Raw genomic sequence first — 21610 nt, 5'->3', positions numbered from 1 at the left:
GTCCAGAACATCTCCGTAATACTCTATGCTTTGGTGCTGATCTCTCTTCAACACAGTTTCCCGAGGGCCAAGGGGCAGGACAGACACGTCTCTGCAGGGCCTGTCCCTGCCAAGCCTGCTTCTTACATGTAGTGGGGGCTCAGTTAATGTTTATTGACAGGGATGAATTTGTTATCCTAAGAGAACCCATCGATACTAGGAAAAGATCACTCCTGTGTTTCTCATTTGTGGGCTTCCAAAATGTATTTAACAAACTCATTTTTAAAAGAGGGCTAAATACTTTCTGGGGAGACCATTATCTCCCCTATTTCAGACCCATTCTTGCAATCTTTTGTGTGTGCGTACATGCTTGTGTGTGTACATATGTGCATGTGTGTGTGCGTGTGTGGGAGCACACGAGAGCCTGAGACTGGTGCTGTGGTAAGGAGGCAGTGATCACTCTGCCTCATTGTTTTGAGATGAGATCTCTCACTGAACCCGGAGCTCACTGATTTGCTGTGTGGCCAGCATTCCCTGGTGCCAGCATTAGAGATGCAGGCTGTTGTGCCCAGCTCTTTGTGTTGGTCCTGGGGATCCAAACCCAGGTCCACGTGCTACCATGGGAAGCATTTTACCAACTGAGTCCCTCGGGCCCCCACTTACTACTGTCTGTAACTACTGTCCAATCGGCAGCCTTAGATCTCCGCGGAGGGCAGGCGACTCACTCTGGCCTCTGTTGAGACTGGAGCTTGTGGGAAGGCCAGCTCCTCCTGGTCCTGTCCTGCTTCTTCCCAGAGAACATGTCTGCACACAAGCACTCCTGAGCTGCCTTGGATCCCCTCCAAGGACTTCCCTGGAAACCAGCCAGCATCGAGAATGCCCCTGGGAAGGACACATCTATTGAGAAGCAGAAGCTGTGGCATGCAGGCATACACATGCTTGTGTCTGCAGAATGCTCCAAAGGAAACTGGAAATGAGCATTTTTCTGCGAAAGATCTTGATTTTAAAAACATACCATAAGCAAAAGCCAAAACAAAACAAACAACAATAATAACAACAACAACAACCCCTCAAACCACATGAGATTCTCCATATTTCCTTTCTATGGGCTACTGTGTGAGAGCTCTGGTCTAGCCTGGCATTCCACAAACACATCCCGAGTGAAGGTGTGAGAATGATGACGTGCCACCCGCCCAGGGCATACTCGTTCTGTGTACCCGGATGTGTTTACATGACAAAGGCCATCACCAAAGTCAGCAGGCAAAAGCACCTTGTCCTAAGTACTGCCATTTTGACTTCAGACTCCATTTTACCTATAGGGTGAAACCAAGTTCAGATTCCCAAGTCCTACGGGAGCTGGGAACCTTCCAGTTGCTGACCCACCTCCTCCTTAAACCATAGATATAGTTCTTATGCATTCTTAGTTCTTTAGAAACGTTAAGGCTGTTCCTAACAACAGAAGGAACAAATGAATCTGATTGGTTGGACTGAAAGGCTTACATTGTATATCGGTTGACAGTGACGGAGCATCCAAGGAGTCCCAATTTCTAAATGCTGATTGGTGAAAATTTTAACTGTAACTTGGCAACAAATGTTCATGATTTTTATGATTAAATACTTGCTTCAACTGGCATTTGGGGTTGCAGTTCAGCTCCAGAGTCTGTTCTGGGGCCCTGACTGATCAGCCCCCTCCTAACCCCCTTCCCCCACTTTTGTGCTGCCCTGCATTAAATCTTGCTTTTCAGTAACATCTTGTGTCAGCTTGGGTTGATTCGGAGCCTCAGACCACAACACACTGGAAACTGACACATGTATGCTATCTCCCAGGATATGGCCTTAATAGGTACATTTCTCATCTAAGAAGAGGGAATGTCAAGGAGATTGCCAAGCTTGTGCAGCTGGTGGGTGGCTGGATTGGACTATAGGTCGCCTGACTACCAAGTCAGTGTCCGCCAACACACTCCAGCTGCCTCCCAGCCACCAAAACTGAGATTGCCTGCTAGTTTGCTAAGCCCCGTGAGTTTAGATATTGTATTTTATTTGATTATTGTTCCCAGCAGAACGTAGAAGTCATTCAGTAAATAATGTGTGGGACTGTACCCACAGTTTCACATAAACACATGTCCAGACATGGCACACAGAAACACATAACCCGTCATGCCAAGAATGTGTGCACAGCCATGCTCCGACATTCACATTATTGTCCTCATCTCTTACTTCCAGGGCATCAGAGCTGAAGCTGGGATACCCCGACTGAGTTCCTGCTGCCAGCCCTCTGCCAGCCTTGCCCAGCCCTCTGCCAGCCCTCTGCCAGCCCTGCCCAGCCCTCTGCCAGCCTTGCCCAGCTCTCTGCCAGCCTCGCCCAGCCCTCTGCCAGCCCTGCCCAGCCCCCTGCCAGCCCTGCCCAGCCCTCTCTGCCAGCCTTGCCCAGCCCTCTCTGCCAGCCTTGCCCAGCCTTCAGCAAGAGCTTCCTGGAAATCTCAGTGCGGCTGTGACATTCTTCTTCTCTAACCCAGGAGACAAATCAGCAGTTTTATTTTCAAAGTCTGGTTTTCATAATCCTGGAGTCTTTCTTCTTTTTTTCCACTAGAAATTTCCTTGGCCTCTTGCCTTTCTCCAGGACCTTGGCCTGGAGGTCACACTTGGAGCGCCCTCTGCTGAGCACATCCTCACCGCCTACTGGGCTCTTGCAGAGGTGAAGTGGGTTTCCCCAAGAATGGAATGTGTAATCAAATGGGGAAACCAAGTCATAGGGTTGCTGAGAGGGGGTGATGCTGGCATATGTGTGCTCATCTAAGTGTGTGCCAATGTGTGCTACTGGTTGGTGGAATTGTGTGTGTGTGTGTGTGTGTGTGTGTGTGTGTGTGTTTATTAAAAATGAAAGAAGAAATAATTCTCAGAGTTCTGACTAAAAATTCTGTACTCCACCTGGGGGCCCTGAGTGGGGCCGATGACAGGAGCTTGGGGACATCTCTAACTCAGCCTTGTTCTTCACTGTCTATCACATGTACCAGGTGAGGTGGCTGAGGCACAGAGGGACATTTAGAGAGGGGAGGGATGTTTTGGGGTATCTGCCCACTGCTAATTACACCTGCAAAGTCTCTGTCCTTTTAACCTTCTTCTCAAGTGGCCTCTGGAGGTGGGTAGTTTTGTTTTTGCTCTGAGATTTGAAGAGCGAGAAAGGGAAGGGAGAAATCTTGGGCTTTGAATCCAACCCCGCTGTCGTCTCCTTGCCTCTTGAGTTTCCCCATTTGGTTCCAGGTTCTGTGGGGCCCAGAGTGGAGTCTGAGACGAGACACCCCACAGTGCTCCATCTCAGAAATGAAAGAAGTCCTTGATTGTGACTCTGCAGAGGTGGTGGCCCAGCCCTGGCGGGCTTCCCCCACATCAGCTCCTGGAACCATGAGTGGCACTCAGGTCCCTTAAGGAGCAGGTACATCAGGCCTAGATGTCTCTATAGATACTCAGTTCCACTTTGCAGATGCCCTGTAAAGAAAGCAGGTTCTGGAAGGTTTTGGGGTTGTTTTTCATTTAATGGGTCCTGGTTAATGATGCAAGGAAAGGCAGAGCACGTTTCAGTGAGGGGTAGTCACTGCCCTCCCAGGTCCCCTGCCCGCTGCCCTGCTCACCTCCGGCAGGAAGGAACCTGAGACTCTTTTCTGTTTGCTTTTGGTCCCGCCTGGCCTTCTCCTCACTTGTCTCATTTACACAAACACACAAGACTGTCCTCGTCACCTTTGATGATTCCTGTCTGGAGTGACTTCATTTCAGCACATCTAAATCCTAGCCATTGTTTTTAGTTGACTGACTGATTGTTTTCCCGCATGCATGCTCAGGTCAGAGGACAAGAAGTTGTAGAGATTGGTGTGGGGAGATGTCTAAAAACCCTGTGGACAAGCCCACACAACCAGAATCAAAGCCATCTTACAAAGCTTTGGTCAAGTAAGAATTCTGCAATCGCCTCCACCTCTCCTTACACCCATCTCTAAGCCCAGGGAGGGCAAGAGGAGAATCTGAATATACTCAGTGCTATTGGAGCTCAGGCAGAGAGGCTGAGACAGTAAATGGCATATCACACGTTTAAAATTTATCACCACGATTAACAACAAAGAAGCCACAGTTAGAAAATGGAGAAGGGAGGTCTTAAGAACAAAAACATCCACCGGTCTAACCTTCAGCTGCAGGAATCCATCTATAGAGGGCTCTGGCAGAATGGGTGCAAAGACTGCATTTTAAATCAAATTTGGAATCTTCCTTTTGTATAGGCCTGAGTGTTAGTTTTATGCGGTGCAATGTTATTCATTAAGTGGCACTGTTTACCGTGTGCGGAAAGCCACAGGGTACAACAAAACCCACTGTAAGAGTTTATTAGGAGAAGGGACAGAGGGGATGTGCTTTAGGCCTGTGGAAGGGTATGCATGCATGGAGAGAGGGGAAGGAGGAGGAGAAGCGGGGAGGAGTCTGTGACTTGCTTTTTATGGATTCCCCAGATTGCGTGATCATGCTGCATCCAAACTATGTGATCACGCAGTGCATGGATTGCGTAGGATGTAAGGCCCCTTGCTTAGCTACTGAACAGCGCATTTGCGGTCATGTAGCAACACTGAGTACTGAATGTTGTTTGCTGGAGTATATGACCATAGAACATCCTACTTCCTAAGGCTGATCAACACAGTCATAAGATGTTCAAGACTTCAATAAAAGGCAGAAATAGGACTCTCCCATCTGAGTATGCTCATACAGGCAGTAAGGAGACAATGTAGATTCATGAGTATGTGCAATGAGTTTTATTTTCTTGATGTAGGGATTGTTTGTTTTACACTGTGAAACAAATCTCTTCTCTTTAGTTCTTCTAGTTGTGGATGTTTCCTTCTATCCCGTTGATCTTGCTGCTAAGAACACGTTTTGCCTCAGTCTAAGCCACATAGCCATCAGCACAAAACTCAGCTGGGCATCAGGCTTCCAACCCCTCCTTCTGGGGACCCTGGTTATTATGGATTATTATGGGGGGGCTCCCTCGTGTGCTCCTCGTGTGCAGGGAATCACACTGGCATACTGGGCAGATGCAGTGATGGGCTGGTGGGCAGCCCACTCCACGCGGGCATGGCAGCAGGGTGGCAGGTGGACATTCAAAACCCAGAGGCTGCATCCACGCAGAAATGGTTTATTATAATGATGGATAAAGACAAAGAAATGAAAGACAGAAAGGAGAGGGAGAGAGAGGGAAAGGGGAGAGGTTCAAGGGTGCGTAGGAGGGAAGTGGAAGAGAAAGAAAAGAAAGAGAAAGGGCGGAGTTTTTCCTTTTACACGCAGGGCAGAGCGGAGGGGCAGGATTTCAAGGGGCAGATCAGCATATCAACACTGGTGTCTTCAGGGTGAGGGGTTCCACATCCACATGCTCGTGATGAAAATTCTATGACGATCAACTTCTGACCTGATGTTCTGCTAAGTGTCACAGACTAGGATTCATATCTGCCCTGCTCCAGATCCTGTGCTTAGGACAGAGAGGAACAGGGCAAGAGCCCGTCCTGAAGAGGCTTACAGGGGATGCCAAACTGTAGGGGCAGGGTAAACTGCCTCGAGGAAAGGAACCGTGCTGGACGTGGGTACCAGGTAGAAGTGAAGGTTGGAGTTTTCCCTCCACAACGGGTTAGCTTATGTCCCGTCAACAGGACAGAAACTGGACTCAGGTGAAGAGGGAGCTGCCTTCATCAGGCTGGCCTGTGGCCATGTCTGTGGGGCATTCTTTATTAATGGTTAATGTGGGAGGGCCCAGTCCACTGTGGGTGGGGTCACCCCTAGGCAGGTGAGTAGAAAAGAAAAGAAAGCAGGGTGAGCAAAGCCATGGGGAGCAAGCCAGTAAGCAGCACCTTCCATGGTCCCTGCCTCTGCCGCTGCTTGAGTTCCTGTCCCAACTTTGATGGGAGGGTGTAAGCCAAATAAACCCTTTCCTCCCCAAAGATTTTTTTTTTTTTGGTCATGGTGTTTAATCACAGCTTTTCATCCTCCCTCCCCAGGCCTCTCACCCTGATTTCACGGAATCGAGAAAGAGCTATCAACCTGTCAATCCTGTCCGTGTGTAAACAGCAGTGTTGAAGGAAGGAACCCTGTGGAGTTTTCCAGGAAGATGTGCAGGGAAGAGCTGGACCACAGCATCCTGTGATGCCCTCTAGACACACAGCCCTGGATCACGTGGGAGAACTCTACGAGTCTCAGTACCCTCAACTTTTTACCTAGGTAGTGACGTCTTCCTTCTGACCAAGTGGCTGATGTGAGCATGCTCTGTACATGCTGGGTAAGCATGTTAACTCGACAGCAATTAATGTAAGCGAACATTTTACTCTGTGTTCTCTACAAGGTGAGGCGGCTTAAGACCTTTGGGGTGGATGATAGATGGCTGGAGAGGTAGCCTTAATTATGACATGGTCTGTTTGGATCTAAACATTACTGCCTCCATCTGTCTTGGATGGGGCACGCCTTCAAACTCCTCACCCTTCCGCACGCAGGTTTGCTGTACCAGCTGTCCGTGACCTCCGCCTGCCTCCTACTCAGCGTTCCTTGGATCTTCTACCCATTTTTTGTAGAACATGGTCCCTCACTTTCCTGATAACCCTTCTTAGCATGATTTGCTCAGGGCCTCAAGCCATGGAGGCTCCACAGGAGGCCCTCTCTGCTGGGGATGTCTTTCTGTACGCTGTGGTATATGTTGTTCCCCTTGGTTAATAAATAAAGTGCTTTGGCCTTTGGCAAGGCAGCTTAGAGGCAGGCGGGAAATCCAAGCAGAGATACCTGGCTGACACATAAGCAGTTTCTCATCTTTGCAGTCATCCGGGCTGAGAATGTCACTTTCACTTCATGGGTGCGGTTCTAGAACTTTCCTGGGGTCACAAGCCAGGGTAGTTCCACACAGATAGGCAGAAGTTACACAGCAGTAACATGGAGGTTCCTTTGTACTTTGGGGACCGCCCTTCTGACTCAGGCCTCAGCATCTTACTTCTATCACTTCCGCAAAGTAACGCCCCCTCCTTTCCCTCTTACTATTTCTGTCACGGAGCTGGTGAGAGGGGACCTCGGGCCACCAACAGGGGAAAGTAGAGCTGGTGCTGTGAGTCTGACTCTGTTGTGGAACCCTGGGCTCAGGGGCTGATCACATGACTTCTGGGGGAAATCTTGAACGTTCACAGTTTATAGCTGTAAGCAGTATGTTCACTAGGAAAGTTTTATTTTTATTTTATTAAAGTTGTCACCTGTGGTATGCCAGGAAGCATGTTACTAGTGAACCATGAGTACGCGAGTGCACTGGTTACCTGACAAAAGCCACGTTAAGGAAGGGGGCGCGTCGTGACTGGAAGTTTGAGGGCACAGCCCCCAGCAGTGAAGGGGCCATGGGGCAGCTGGCCCACCGTAGTCAGGACACATGGAGAGACGGGCCTTAGCTCACCTTTCCTTTTGATTCGGTTCAGGATCCCATCCTGTGGGATGGTACCACCTACCTTTAGGGTGAATCTTCCCACCTCAGCGAACCAATAAAGAAAACCCATCCCTCAAGGCATGTTCAGAATCGCATCGCCTAGGCTGATAGACCCTATCAAGCTGACAAGCCACTAATCATCACAAGCCACTTTTATTGTGCTTGTGATGTTATCATGTAATCATTTCATGTTATCTGTGTTCTCACTCAAGTCTCACAAAATCCTCCAACTGGGGATGATTAATAATTCTGTTTTTCAGATGTGAGAACTGAGACCTAAGGAGGTAAAATGTTCTTTATTATTAAGCATCTCTCACAGGTGCGGGGGCACTGGGCATTATCAAGGCCTAACTTCTCCTGACTCATGCAGTATTTGGGAAGGTAGTATCTGGATTTTGCTTGGTCATCCCTGGTGCTTGGAGCTCAGTCCCTCTTGGAGAGTCTATGTTATCTTTGAACAGTTCTGGCTGTAGGAACATGCTTTTCCACAGGGGACCTAGACCGATTTCTCTGTACTTTCTGCTTGCCTGTGTGGTGGACGAGCAGCAGGCCCAGGCAGAGGCCTGGCACTTGTGTCTTGGCCCTCCACTCCTCATCAGCAGAGGTGCCAGGTGGAGGCTCCCCTGGGCCTGCTTTCCTAGGCGAGAACAGCAGATGGCATGAGGTGAACGCTTGTTTGTGGTTTGAACATTTTTAAGGCTACGTAACTCATGACCTCACATCCCCATGTCTGCTCACAACGGTGGAAACAATGAGGAACGTTCTAAGAAGCAGATTTGTTTCCACCATCCCGTCCCTGGGGGATAGCCCTGTCAGCTGTGTGGATCCCGGAGGTTCTTAGAAATGAAGCCTTCATCTTGTCTTAAGACCAAACCCCTCCCTTCTCTCTCTCCCCGCTCCTTTCCTCTCATTCTCTTCACTCATTTCCTCTTCCTCTTATCTGGCTTAGAAGCATTAAAGAATATTCTATTCATTTATCTAATTGTGTATGTACACATATGACCCTTAAAAAAAGGTCAATTTAGAGGCTCAAACTCATGCTCTCATGCTTGCAAGGCAAGAATTTTACCAACTGAACTCTCTCTAGTCCCTTAAAGGAACAGCTTAATCTCCCAATCACAGTTAAAGATCGCGTGTCTGGTAATGTATTTCTCACCACGCTAACTGTGCATAACAAGTTTCAGGAGCAGGGAAAGTCCACAGAAACCTAACCCAGAGTTGCTTTGTGTCTTCAGGAACCTTCAGATTTGGCTACTAAATAGTAGGGGTTTTCCCTTCTGGGAGTTCCCTGCATGGACGTTCAGGGGCGTCTCTGAAACAGATGCTTCTGTGTGAGAGAGAAGAGGGTGCCCCTTGACATTGATGTTGGCCTGGTGTCTGGGGATTGGCCTGGTGCTTGAGGCCAAGCTATAGTGTTCATTGTGTATTATGTCACAGAATGCCAAGGCCAGACAAAACATGAGGACAAGAAAAGAGTACCTTTATGATCATGTCTGAACAGAGAAGAAAAACAAGAACATTGTCCAAACCATAAAAAAACATCTGCATCCTCTTTGCTGGCTAATCTGAGAGCCAGTGGCTTTTTCCCCCCAACTAGAAGAGAGTCAAGATGCCCACTATAGGGCTGCCCCTGTGTCCAGCCCAGAGCAGAACTCTGCTCCCTTCAAGTCTCCCCACATAATCTCCAGAGCCCAAACTGCATCGTCTTTTCTAACATCCTCTTACCAAGAGGGCTTGTGCCCACCCCGCATGGTGTGTTTTTCCCCGGTGAAATCAACAAATTCTATTCAATTACAAGTGTTCCTGCTTGAACTGACCGCACGGTCTGCAGCTTTAGATTTCGAAAAGAAAGTGAATGTGACGGGAAAGTCCCAGAACCCAGGCTGACCTGTCCCTCTTTAAATTCATGACTGGAAACCTCCAGTGGCCTCTTCCCACTGAGAGATGGTGTGTTAGACCGTAGTCAGCTCAGTTTCCCTCTGAACAGTCTGAACAATCGCCTTCCTTGCAGCCTCAGTTGCTCCTCCCATCCTGAGTCTCAGGTGATCTTCCTGCTGGTTTCTGAGACATGAACTTTCTCAACACATTTGCTCACCGGTCAGCTTCTGCCTCACATACCCTGCCTCCTGCTGATTGCCACAGTCAAGGAGGGGTATGCTGCTAACCAAGGGTCAGCTCCATCTTCCTGCTCTCACACCCATTCCCTGCGTGGTATTCTTGGCTGTGCTTGCACTACGAGAGCTGATCAGCTGCCACAGAGGCCGTACAACCTGGGATGCCTGACATGTCCACAGATGCTCAAATCCAGCTCATGGCAAAGACAAGCAAGCGACCTGCTTATTGAATCCACTCTTCCATTCCTCCTCCTCGTCCTTTTAAAGACAAGGTCTGAGACTCATCAAAAGGGCTAGGGTGGTTGTCTGGAGAGTTCCTGTAACCCACCTGTCCCCACCTGCCCAGCACTGGGGTCACCGGTGTATGCCACCACCCCAGCTTTTTACAGATTCTGGGAACTGAACTGACTTTTCTACCTCCCCAGCCTAAGATGAACTTCCTACATCTCAACTGTTTATATGTCAAACTGGCTTTTCCTTAAGAAAAATCTAGACCTTTACTTAATATTTTTCCTTAGAGTTACTTCTGGACACAGTTATGGCAAAAGAAGATTTTAAACCAAGACATACTGTTTCTGTTTTCCTGGGACCTGCTCTTTAGAGCTCTACCATGAAAACCATTGATGTTCTGGTCAACCTCTGGGTTATGTGTCCTCCTCTGCTTTGAAGATGATCCTGCCTCCTCCACCTCCCCAGGGCCTAACATCCTTCTCCAGGAAGCTCGGACAATACCTTCAACTCTCTGCACATTTACAGATAGATACATACCTCATTACATGCATGCACACATTTGGTTTTGTTTCCTGTTTCCCATCATGAGATTATCAGATGATCTTAGTGCTTTAGATAGAAATGACTAGAATATCCAGGTCCCTGTTTTCAGACAACCAGAGAGATTAAGGGAGCCTAATCTACCAATGAGGGGCAAAGCCGAATCTAGAACTTGGATCTTTACATTCTTCACTGTCAGTGAGAAACCCACAAGCAACAGCTTCCTGGATCCCTGTCAAGTTCTGGGCATTGTGGCAGGCCTCAGAAATAAAGGTGAGTCAAGTGGTTGAAGACCTTGCTCATGCACAGCTCATAATGGACTCAGGGTGGCAACAGGCTACACAATTCTATATGGTTAAATCACGACAGGTGTACAAGTGCCTTGGAGGAGACGTGCAGTGTGAGTCAGGATTTGGTCTAGTTTGGAGTGTCACGAAATGTGACTAAGGAAGTGTTCTTGGGAGGCACAGGAGCAGGTGTCTATCAACAATTCAGCTGCATTTATGGCCTAAGCTGGTCAATGGTTTGGCCTATTTGCCACCATGCTTGGGGACAGAAGCCCAACAGCTCTGTCCCTTGTGCCTTGGAAGCAGGTCCCTTCACTCTTCATTCCGCAAGAAGAGGCAAGAGCCACATGCAGGTGTGCTTATCTGAAGCCTCTCTACTCTCACTTGGCATCTTGGTCATATGCTGTATAGCTTGGCATCGTTTTGGCTTTGACACCAAAAAGTCCTTAGTTCCTGGAAGTAGAAAAGTCCCTGCCATTGATGAGACAAGCCGTGAAGCCTCAGATAACATCATTGACTTGGTAAAAGGCAGATTCCTTTGGTCCTTGTTACCATGACATCAACTGACCTAGTTACACATTTCTTATGTTAACCCAGCGGAGCTAGTTAGCTTACGCTTAAGAAACTCTGGTTACATTTTGCTTTCGTCTTAGAAAATCAACCAGTGCAAGCTGTGGGCTCTGCAGGGGTGTGGACATGGGACACACTTGGGCTTTTATTTCTGCTTCTGCCTCACACTAGGCTGGGGAATTGCTTTATGTTTTGGAGACTCCATTTTGGCAACTGTGAAATGGGGATAATAATCATCCCTACACTCTGTGAAATTCTTGAGATACTGAATGTAGATATCTAGGAGAACTCTTTCCTAAGACCTAACAGGCTCCATGCAGAGTCACTTGGAACTTAACCTCTTGTATAAAGCACACACTTAGGATCCAAAAGAGACTAGGTCCAGGCCAGAAGGACAGTCTCTGAAGTCCTGGTTTTTGCACTGGGGTCTGCCTTCTGGTAGAGCAATTACTGGCAAGAGTGAGTTTCTGGGGAAATGGATATGTGCTGAGGGAGGGAGAGAGGGAGGGAGGAGGGCAGAGGCTTTCCTGTCAGGGGTGCAGAAACCAGGAGAGGGAAGCCAGCAGAATGCAACTGTCCTGCCTTCTCAGGAGCTGAGGGCTCTGGGGGTGGCTTCCGGGGTCAAGGTTCTCTATTGCCATGTCCCCTCCTCTGTGTTCCTGAAGCCCTGCCAGTGTGAAATAACAGTTTTTAATACAGTTGAGTGCAAAGTCAAGCTTTAATGGCCAGTTTCTGCCCTTGGTATTTTTCTTTCAAGTAAAGGCTCTGTTTTTAAAGGTGCTGCATTTCAGGGGGCTCCTTTTCTGGCCCCAACACTCACTCCCAACTGCTAAGTGTTCAGTGTTGTTCAGTTTATTGGTGCTGATGTCCAGTGACCTTGAGAACTTTTATTCATGTTTCCACAAGGCTTTGCTATTTCACAAAGTCGTAACTTCAACTCATGCCTTACTAAAAAGAAAGTGCAGTGAATTTTAGGGTAAGTTTTCAAGAAAGACTGGCTTCCAGGGGAGAGAATGCCACCAGCAGGAGTCTACGGGGAGAGCCAGCGGCCCAATCCCCTCAGGCATTTTCACAGCCATTTAAAAAGATGTCTTCTGCAAACTCATCCAAATTAGCTAAAAATGCTTGACATGATGGACATGTCGTGTCTGTGGGCCAATATTCAATCCAGGTGGAGGAATCTAGAGGGTAGATATACCTGTCAAGGCAAAAACAGAAGCAATGTTGGTGATGGTGGCCACAGACAGAGGAAAGCTATACTTGATTTCCTTGGGAAGAGATCAGATGTGGGCAAGTGTGTGTGTGAGTGTGTGATGTGAGTGGTGTGTGTGTAAGTGTGAGTGGTGTGTGTGAGTGTGTGATGTGAGTGGTGTGTGTGTAAGTGTGAGTGGTGTGTGTGAGTGTGTGATGTGAGTGGTGTGTGTGTAAGTGTGAGTGGTGTGTGTGAGTGTGATATGTGTGAGTAGGTGTGTATGAGTGTGTGGTATGTGTGTAAGTGTATGTGTATATAAATGTGTGCGTATGTGTGGTGCATGTGAGTATGGTATATGTATGAATGGTGTGTATGTATGAGTGTGTGTGGTGTGTGTGTGTGTGTATGAATGTGAGTGTGGTGTGTGTGTAAGTTTATGTGTATATAAATTTGTATGTGTGAGTGTGGTGTGTATGTATGAGTGTGTGTGTGGTGTGTGTGTATGAATGTGTGTGAGTGTGGTGTGTGTGCATGGGCGTGTGTGGTACATCTCTCTACACTTAAGACTCTGCACACTGAGGGAGTGAACAGTGACCAGAGGATGTGGACGTGCGTTCTCAATTCCTCATTGGGTTTTGTCACTTGGATGGCTCAGCTCTCAGTCAAGGCTTCAGCTGTTGTGAAATTCAAGAGGCTTCATTATTACTTATAATGCTTTGTTGGCTGAACCTGAGACACCAATGGAATGTGAGTGTAGCTAAGAATAAACGACACTCAGGTTGGAGAAGAGGCCAGAGCTACAAATGCCGGCGACTTACTTGAAACTGAAATTGAGTTTGATCTGCAGAGCCTCTTTGCCCATGATTAGATACTGCTTCCCTTTCACCAGACCAGCATTGGCACAGCTCATCTTCCTGATGAAGGTGATTTCAGAGCCCTTCTCAGCAGCAGCTTCCCCTGAGAGACACACAAGGAGGGTTACCATAGTCACATTTTAATGTTACAACTATGAACTCTCTTCTTGAGCTGCTCAGTTCCCCGTGGCCATGAGAGGTGAATACTGTTGAAGAGGGGTTTTACAATGTGCATAGGCTTAAGGAAAGAAAATGGGTATAGTCATAGAAATAAATGAATAGTTTAAAAATAATAATAAAGTCTTTAAAGACAGAGTAATAATAATATAAAAGAAAAAAGCCACATAAGATGGGAAATACATAGGGAGTCTGGATCCTGTATGTTATTGTGTTGATTTTGAATTTTTTGATTGTTGAAAACAAAGGACAGCTGCAAAGAGACCTGGAATTGAAAGAGGGACTGTTGAAATAAACCAGCCTATATACTTTAGGAATGCCTTAACTTTTAAAAAGTCAAAAATTATATTTGTCAAATGGAAAGCAAAAATGCTTTGGAGTTTTGTTCCCACAGGAGATGAGAGGCTGTGGATTCCTTCAGGGTTAGTATGGATCAGGTTTGATCATGTGAGACCTCCTGAATCTTGACAGATGATATCTATCAGCAAAGGTTACTGTTGGTCTTCTCAGGACTTGGCCATTATCTCAAATTTTCTCTCTGGGACCCTAAAGATACTTTGTCCACAAACAGCAGGAAGCAGTTTGGAGACTACTAGTCCCACATTTCCAAGAGTTGGTGGGTGTGGGTGATTTTTGGTTATTTGGTAGGTGATGGATGTTTGTTATTATTTAGGAGAATATAGAATATTGATACAAACTTAAAGTTATTTTTTGTTATGCTGTGCTGTGGACCGCAGGAATCTATCATAAGAACTCAGCTGGTTATGGCAAAGTCACTACCTGGAGAAATCAGGGAATTCCTCCAGAGGAAGCCAAATCCCAAGGAGTTTTTGGTGTTACTTGGCTTGTTATATATCAGCTGTCTTCTGTTATGAAAATCATGTGTGCCTTCATAGTTTTCCCAATTGACTTTCCCCTAAGAAGGACTAACAGTGTAGACTGAGCATTCTCTGGACATACACATTCCAGGTATTTGGAGAACTGCCTCAGGAAGGCTTTCTCTGGAATCAGATTATCTCCCTTAGCCACTTTCAAGGACTACAGGAAACACCACCCAGGTGGGCGCCCAAGGACTTCTGAGGACTAACAATGATAACAGCCCACCTGCAAATCTCCTGACTTAAATTCCACAAGGAGACACCACGGGGGGGGGGGGGTGCCCAACTTCCGAGGACTAACAATGATAACAGCCCACATGCAAGTCTCCTGACTTACAGTAAATTCCACAAGGAGACACCACCTAGGTGAGGTGGAAGTTAAGTAATAGCTTTACACAATTTAGCTCGGACCCTCCCTTTATATACCGAGACTTCCAGGGCACGGAGAGAGAAGAGAAAAGAGAATGGAAGAACTAGATGGGTAAGAACTTGAGAAGAATGAACTGAGATGGGGAAGAACTAGATTGAAGGGCTAAAAGAGAGGACTAGAGGAACGAGATGGAAGATGAGGAAGAGCCAGATGAGAGAGAAGGAGACAGGACAGGAGTTGATAGGGGAAAGAACTAGATAGATGAGAACCTAGAAGGGACAGAACTAGATGAAGGAATTAAGATAGAACCTAGAGGGAACAGTAGATAAATATAGAGAAATCAGGCAAGAAAGGAGCTAGACATGAGAACTATCACAGAATAATAAAGTGTATGAACTAAGGAGTTTCGTGTACATAGATTCATTTTTTTCCCATTAAAGATTAATTATCAGCTGGTTGTAGATTCTTCCCAGACCCTGGGAGGGTACTATCGAGGGGCTGGACCCCCATAGTCCTCGATAATGCTGTATATATCTTTTTACTCTTGTTTAAAGGATTTTTGTATATTGATAAAAATTTAAGGTTATTTTTGTTACAACATATTGTGTATATGTTTCTATTCTTGTTTAAGGTATTGTAACTGTGGAACCAAAATAAGACCAAAATGCTCTCACCCCAAAACTAAAGGCCTAAGACTGCTCCTTTTAGCTACAGGCCATAAGTTACTGGAACAGGCCAGAAGTTACTGAGACCAGTCAGTCCAGATTCCAGAAACCGGGAAGTGTAAAAGTACAGAGCCACAAGATAGTCACGAGGTAATGCCTGCCAGACTATGGAATGTCCTCTCCCTGGTTTCCAGGGTAACTGACCACAGAAATGCCCCCACTTGAGGGCAGCCAATGAGAAATGGTGGCGGGCAACCACTCCCTTAGAAGTAATTTCTAGAAGTCCCTAGAAGCGAGCCAATCAGAATTGTACCTGTACTAGCACCCCTAAATGATGTAACCTTGTGACTTTTCCCTTTAAAAACTGAGCTTGCAGACAGGTGGGCGCTTCCTCCAGCCTCCACTGCGTTGGATGTATTGGACGAAGTCCCTGCCTAGGCTTGTATTGCTTTTGGATATCCAGAATTAAACCTTGCTTTTGCATTCCGGCATGCTCGTCTTTGGTAGTCTCTCTGGGGGTCACGATCTGGGCACAACAGTAACTATGCAGTTTACTTAAAAATGTAAGGTAAAATTCTAGTTTTTGAAAGCTATTATTATAAATTATATAGGAAAATCAAGAAACATAGGTCAGTAGTTAGTCATTTATAACAATCATATTTGTAGATATGTCAGGTATGTTTTCTAGGTTAAATAGATATATTTTAGATAGATGGTCTTCAAATACTTCAAAGACCTATTTAAAATGTTTTGTCAGTTTAAAGTTTTTTTTTTATGACAATGAGACACATCTGCTCCTGGCAGCACCAATTTACCTCAGAGAAGATGATGGACATTGAAGAAACTCCTTATGGAGTTTGTTTTTTTTTGTGGCAAGGTTAGCCACTGAGCAAAGAAACTGTTCTTGCTTTTGACTGCTGACAATGTGCTGTACAGACTAGACATGCAGGGCACATAGGAGAAAAAAAAAAACCTGTTGAACTTTGCCAAAACAAGGCAGGACAGTCCTTCAAATTTCCTGCTTCACTGAGAAGTCTTCCAGATACTATGGGCCTATAGGATGAAGATGGATGCCCCAATGTTGCACTAGGAACTTTGGGTGACTGTCCAGGCAGCCATATGTCTTTGTCATTACTAGAGTTTTTGGAAGTTGTTTGCAATGCACTTACTGTTTACTCAAATAATATTATATCCTTCTGGGTCTTTGAAGGAGTTGAAGTTACATTTGCAGTTTTCTTTAGTTAAGATAGAGTAAATTAGGTGTAAAACTTTAGATTCACTAAGATAGGATAGATAATGGAATACTTTCTTTTAATTTGCCAGACACAAATGAACTGGAATCCATTACATTGTGAATGCAATCTTTACTTGATAATTGTTCTTATTGTGTATAGTTTTATTATGTTAAAGTTAAAACCTTTCTTTTTTTGTTTAGACAAAAAGGAGGAAACATTGTAGAATATTATTTTTAAGGTGTGTTATTTTTGTTTATGCTCTAAAATGTTTGCTTAATGTTGCAAAGGTGTATTTGATTAAATAAAATTTACCTGTGATCAGGAGGCTGTGTCAGCAACTAGCTGTCAGGAAGTGGTAGGGAGGGGCCAGGTGGAGAAGGGTTTTTAAGAGGGGCGAGGAGACGCATGAGGGCTTTTTTGGGTATGTGAGCAAGGAGAGGAGGTGAGCTACTTGCTTTTCAGTCTCTCTGAGGAGCAGAATTCCACCTTAACCTTTGAATCATGAGTGCTTTACAGGGACAGAGGTTTAGTTAAGCTCCCTTTGTAGCTTTGCCAGAGTCGGAGCCCAAGGGAATAGACTTCCCTTTGGCTATGGTCCTTAAGACAGAGCTGCAGTTGCTGATCGAACAGCTGTGGCTTAAAAGGCAGCAACAATTTTAAAAAAAGGACAACATTTGGTAACAGGCAATGGTCAACTTTCTAGAAAGGCATGAGATGTGAAAAGATGGCAAATTTTATGGAAGGTAACTTTCTGATTCCTAAAGGACTCAGAAGTAGCCAGGACATGTTGCTTCTCCCCAGAATGCAGTCTTCCCCATGTTTAGACTGTTTCACATGTCTAAACCTACCTTCACTTCTCACAGCATCAGCTAAGCCCTGCTTGTCTACCTTTGCTGTGATAGTAGCAGAGATCACTTCAGGGTCTTCTACCACTGAGCCATACCCCAGCCCCTCTCTCACTTCTTTTATATCTTTACACCTTAATCTATCTAATCTCCCCTCCCATTCCTCCCTCCACCCCTCCACCCCCTCTCTGTCTCTCTCTGGCATATATGTATGTGCTTAGGAAGGCAAGAAGTTGACTTTGGACAGTTTCTTCTATCACTTTCCATCTTAGTTTTGGAGACAAGATCTTTTAACCTAGGGTCACCATTTTGACTAGACTTGATGGCTAGGAAGCCCCCAGGATCTATTTGCTCACCGCCCCCCCAGGCTCCAGCACTGGGCTTATAGATGTGCACCATTGCATCCAGCTATTCACATGAATGTTGGGGATCTGAACTCAGATCGTCACACTTGAGCAGCAGGCTCTTTTACCCACTGGGCCACCCCCCAGCACTTACACCCGAATTTCTACTCCAGTTTTCTGCCCCACGTGTCTCAGTTCTCAGACACACTAGAAACTTCTTGAGAGCAAGGACCACACCTGACTCACTGCTATAATATTTGGGGCCATTCTTCAGCTACTTAGTAGTCTCCCTAGCAGTAAAGCCTAGAGAATTCTCCAACCTGTCAGCCAATGTATGTAATTGCTGCACACATGACTTTTTCTAGTACCATAGATTCTAGCATACACACGCTAATTCAGACTGATTTTTTTTAGACTGTCCAAGGATACAGCTTTCTGTTGTAGTCAAGGCCTGAGCCATGTTCCCAGGACCCTCAAAGCCAGCCACTGTTGGAGAAAGCAGTGTGGCAGTACTGGGTCTTAATATTTTACAACTTTTTGTTAGTGAAAAATTTCAAGTATGTTCAGAAGTGCAGAGAACAGTTAACTTCAGCAATTACACACCTTTTCTTTTGTTCCCATATTCTTGCTAATATCCTTGAATATATAAAATAACAATTTATCAATATAACTTGATACTAATGGGTTCTGTGTAAGTAGGAAGCATGAGGGCTTCTGATATTATGTGACTTCAAAATTTCTAATAAGCATTAAAATTACTAGAATTAATCTTCAGAATCCATAGGACAAAGAGGAAACGACACTAACGAAGGGCTGTGACTTTGGGACCGCCTGACACCATGTGAAATCAGAGCCATATGGGTGTCTGTGGACACCATGTGAGCACTGGGATCAAACAGACTGACACTTCGCATTTCTCAGGAGAAAAAGATCTTCCTTCCTTTAGTGGAAAGACAAATGGCAGCCAGAGGAGGCGGCTCACACCAGCATGTGGGTGGCTGATACAGAGGATTGTGAGTTCAAGGTCAGCCTGAGTGACACAGTAAGACCATATCATTTTAAAATGTAAAGAAAAAATGTGGTTAATTATTGCTTCTGATGTGAATATCAGATGAAAACAGTGCTAAAAATTTGGAGAGTGGGAAGATCACACCATCAGAATGACTGAAAAATGGGGAGAGGCCATCAATGATACAAAAATGAAAGCTGACAATAGAAACCAGGAAACGTTTTGTGTGTGTGTCGATAAGTCAAATAAAAAATTAGAAACATTATGAAAAATTTAACTCTATAGGGCATGATTGTCAGAATTGACGAAGATACACGTCAATAAAAACATGTCACAATGTGGACTTAGAGCCCTACTGACTGCAGAATTTATATTGACTCCAATGAGACGTCAGCTGTTTAAACAAGGGAATGAGCTTAAGTTACTTAATAAATATTTAATCATATATGTGTTTTAAGGGCCAGCCAGATGGCTCAGCAGGGAAAGGTACTCAGCTCCAAGCCTGATGACCTAAGTTCAAGGCCCAGGAGCACATGGGGGAAGGAGAGGCCCAACTCCTGCACACCATGCTCTGACCCCCTGTGTGTGCCACAGCTGCACACACATGCACACACGAGTAACTTTGATAAAAGGTGTGTTTTAAGTAACTTACACGAAACACGAAAGGCTAAAGATGGTTATGCTGACATAGAGAGCATTTGCTAAAATCTGTGATAAGAGAATTCACCGAGAACTAGAAACTTCCTGAAGGTGAGACCCCGCAACTGTTTTTGAGTCAACTCTGTGTCTGGTACAGTGCCTGGCTGGTAAGGTGCACTAAATGCTGAGGGCAGCTGGACATCTCACCTGTTCTGTAGATGTCCAGAAGAGTCGCAGTGTACTTGACAAAAACGTTTTCTTCAGTGGTGGATGTGATCCTAACCTTATAAGCTGGTGAAAGCAAAACAGGACAAAATGAAACAGTCCAAACGGAACGCCACCAGTGCCACCCCCAGAGGAAGAAACAGTCCAAACGGAACACCACCAATGCCACCCCCAGAGGAAGCCAGGGCTTGTCATCGGATGAGGAGTGTGGACGGCAGGTATCAGGACACCCTAGGGTGGATCTCATTTATTCCCTGAATCTTCCCAAATCCCTCAGCTAAATTGTTAGATTAAAAAAAGGAAGGAAATACACCAAGTTGATTCTGATGTCAGTAATTCTCCTGTAGATCGCGATGGCACTAAGAACAGGACCAGGGTCACTCCATTCCTATCACCATGTCCCTCGTGGCCTTGGGCAAACATTTAACCTCTTTGAACCTCAGTTTCTTCACTGGTATATAGTGATGGTGGTTTGATGCTCTAGGGCAGTGGTTCTCATCTTCCCAATGCTGTGACCCTCTAATACAGTTCCTCATGCTGTGGTGACCCCAACCATAAAATTTTTTTCGTTGTTACTTCATAACTGTAATTTTGCTGCTGTTATGAATCATAATGTAATATTTGACCCCAAGGGGTCAAGACCCACAGATTGGGAACTGCTGCTTTAACGGGTCCTTATGGAACTCATGCTGTGGTTGAGTGTGAAATGTCCTCCGTAAGAGCGTGTGTTTGAACGCTTGGGTCCCCGTTGGTTGGGAAGGTTGTGGAACCTTTAAGAAATGAAGCCCTCCTGGAGGAAGTGGGTCCCTGGGGTGGGCCCTGCAGAACCGCAGACAAGGCTCACTTCCTGTTCCCTTTCTGCTTCCTGAGTCCAGATGCAATGTGCCTTCCCTGCCTACAGCATGTCTCCCCGCCACGGTGGGCTTTATCCTGCCGGAACAACAAGCCAAAACAAAGTCTCCCTTCAGATGCTTTTGTCATGGTGTTTTCTCACAATAATGGAAAAGGGGCTGGAGAGATGGCTCAGAGGTTAAGAGCACTGACTGCTCTTCCAGAGGTCCTGAGTTCAATTCCCAGCAACCACATGGTGGCTCACAACCATCTGTAATGAGATCTGGTGCCCTCTTCTGGCCTGCAGTCATACATGCTGCATACATAATAAATAAATAAATCTTAAAAAAAAAAAGATGTTCAGCAAAAAACCAAACCAGCTCTGTGTGTGTGTGTTTAAACTTGGAAACAACATCTTTTCTGAGAGAATTTGAAAATAATAGTGTACAGTATTAACTCCCCCCCAAACAACAACAACAAAAACCCAAAACCAAATCCAGACCCAAACCAGAAGCACCTGAAATAGACACAGAGAATTAATGAAAGGCCGGCAGAGGTGTCCCATGTCATGATGGGCAGAGGTGTCCCAAGCCACAATAGGCAGCATTTGACTCCAAAAATAAAGGAGTGATTTATTTAGTTTTCTTTCTTTTTTTCCCCCCAAGGGTGTCAGATCCCCTGGAACTGGAGTGATAAGCAACCATGTGGGTGCTGGGAATTGAACCCGGGTCCTCTGGAAGAGCAGCCAGTGCTCTTAACCCCAAGCCATCTCTCCAGCCCCCACTTATTTAGTTTTCTACTGCAGTGATAAGATATACAGATCTCATAGGTAACTCATAGAAGAAAAAGTTGACTTGTGGCCTGTGGCTTCAGAATTAGGGCCCATGATGGCAGAGCAAAAGCACCATGACAGAAGAGCTAAGAGCTTATATTTTGACCCTCTAGTTGGAGGCAGAGAGAGAGAGAGAGCGCGAGCACCTGGGAAGAGCATGGACTTTTGAAACTTTGAAGCCTGCCCCCAGTGACATACCTCCTTCCCAAACAGTTCTACCAACTGAGGACAAGTATTCACATGTAGGAGCCTGTGAAAGCTGTTCTCATTCAAACTATCAGAAGGATTTAATTTTCTCAGGGACATGATACAGCCTACAGCT

The 21610-nt window shown here is 45.8% G+C and overlaps 1 protein-coding gene across 1 annotated transcript in view; it reads right to left on the bottom strand.

Moving 5' to 3' along the window:
* Positions 1-11891: 11891 nt before the first annotated feature.
* Positions 11892-21610, bottom strand: part of C5 (complement C5) — a 113436-nt gene continuing 103717 nt past the window's right edge. Inside the window, exons 39-41 of the mRNA XM_028886085.2 lie at positions 19608-19691; positions 13203-13341; positions 11892-12390 (exon numbers count right to left, since the gene is read on the bottom strand). Of these exons, the coding sequence (XP_028741918.1) occupies positions 12252-12390; positions 13203-13341; positions 19608-19691 (362 nt within the window). The 3' untranslated portion in view covers positions 11892-12251. The remainder of the gene's footprint in view (positions 12391-13202; positions 13342-19607; positions 19692-21610) is intronic.

Source organism: Peromyscus leucopus, chromosome 4 (genome assembly GCF_004664715.2).
Source record: "Peromyscus leucopus breed LL Stock chromosome 4, UCI_PerLeu_2.1, whole genome shotgun sequence".
In the NCBI taxonomy this organism is placed as follows: Eukaryota; Metazoa; Chordata; class Mammalia; order Rodentia; family Cricetidae; genus Peromyscus; species Peromyscus leucopus.
Note: the sequence above shows the minus strand (reverse complement) of the source record. Positions and strands in the feature narration are given on the sequence as shown.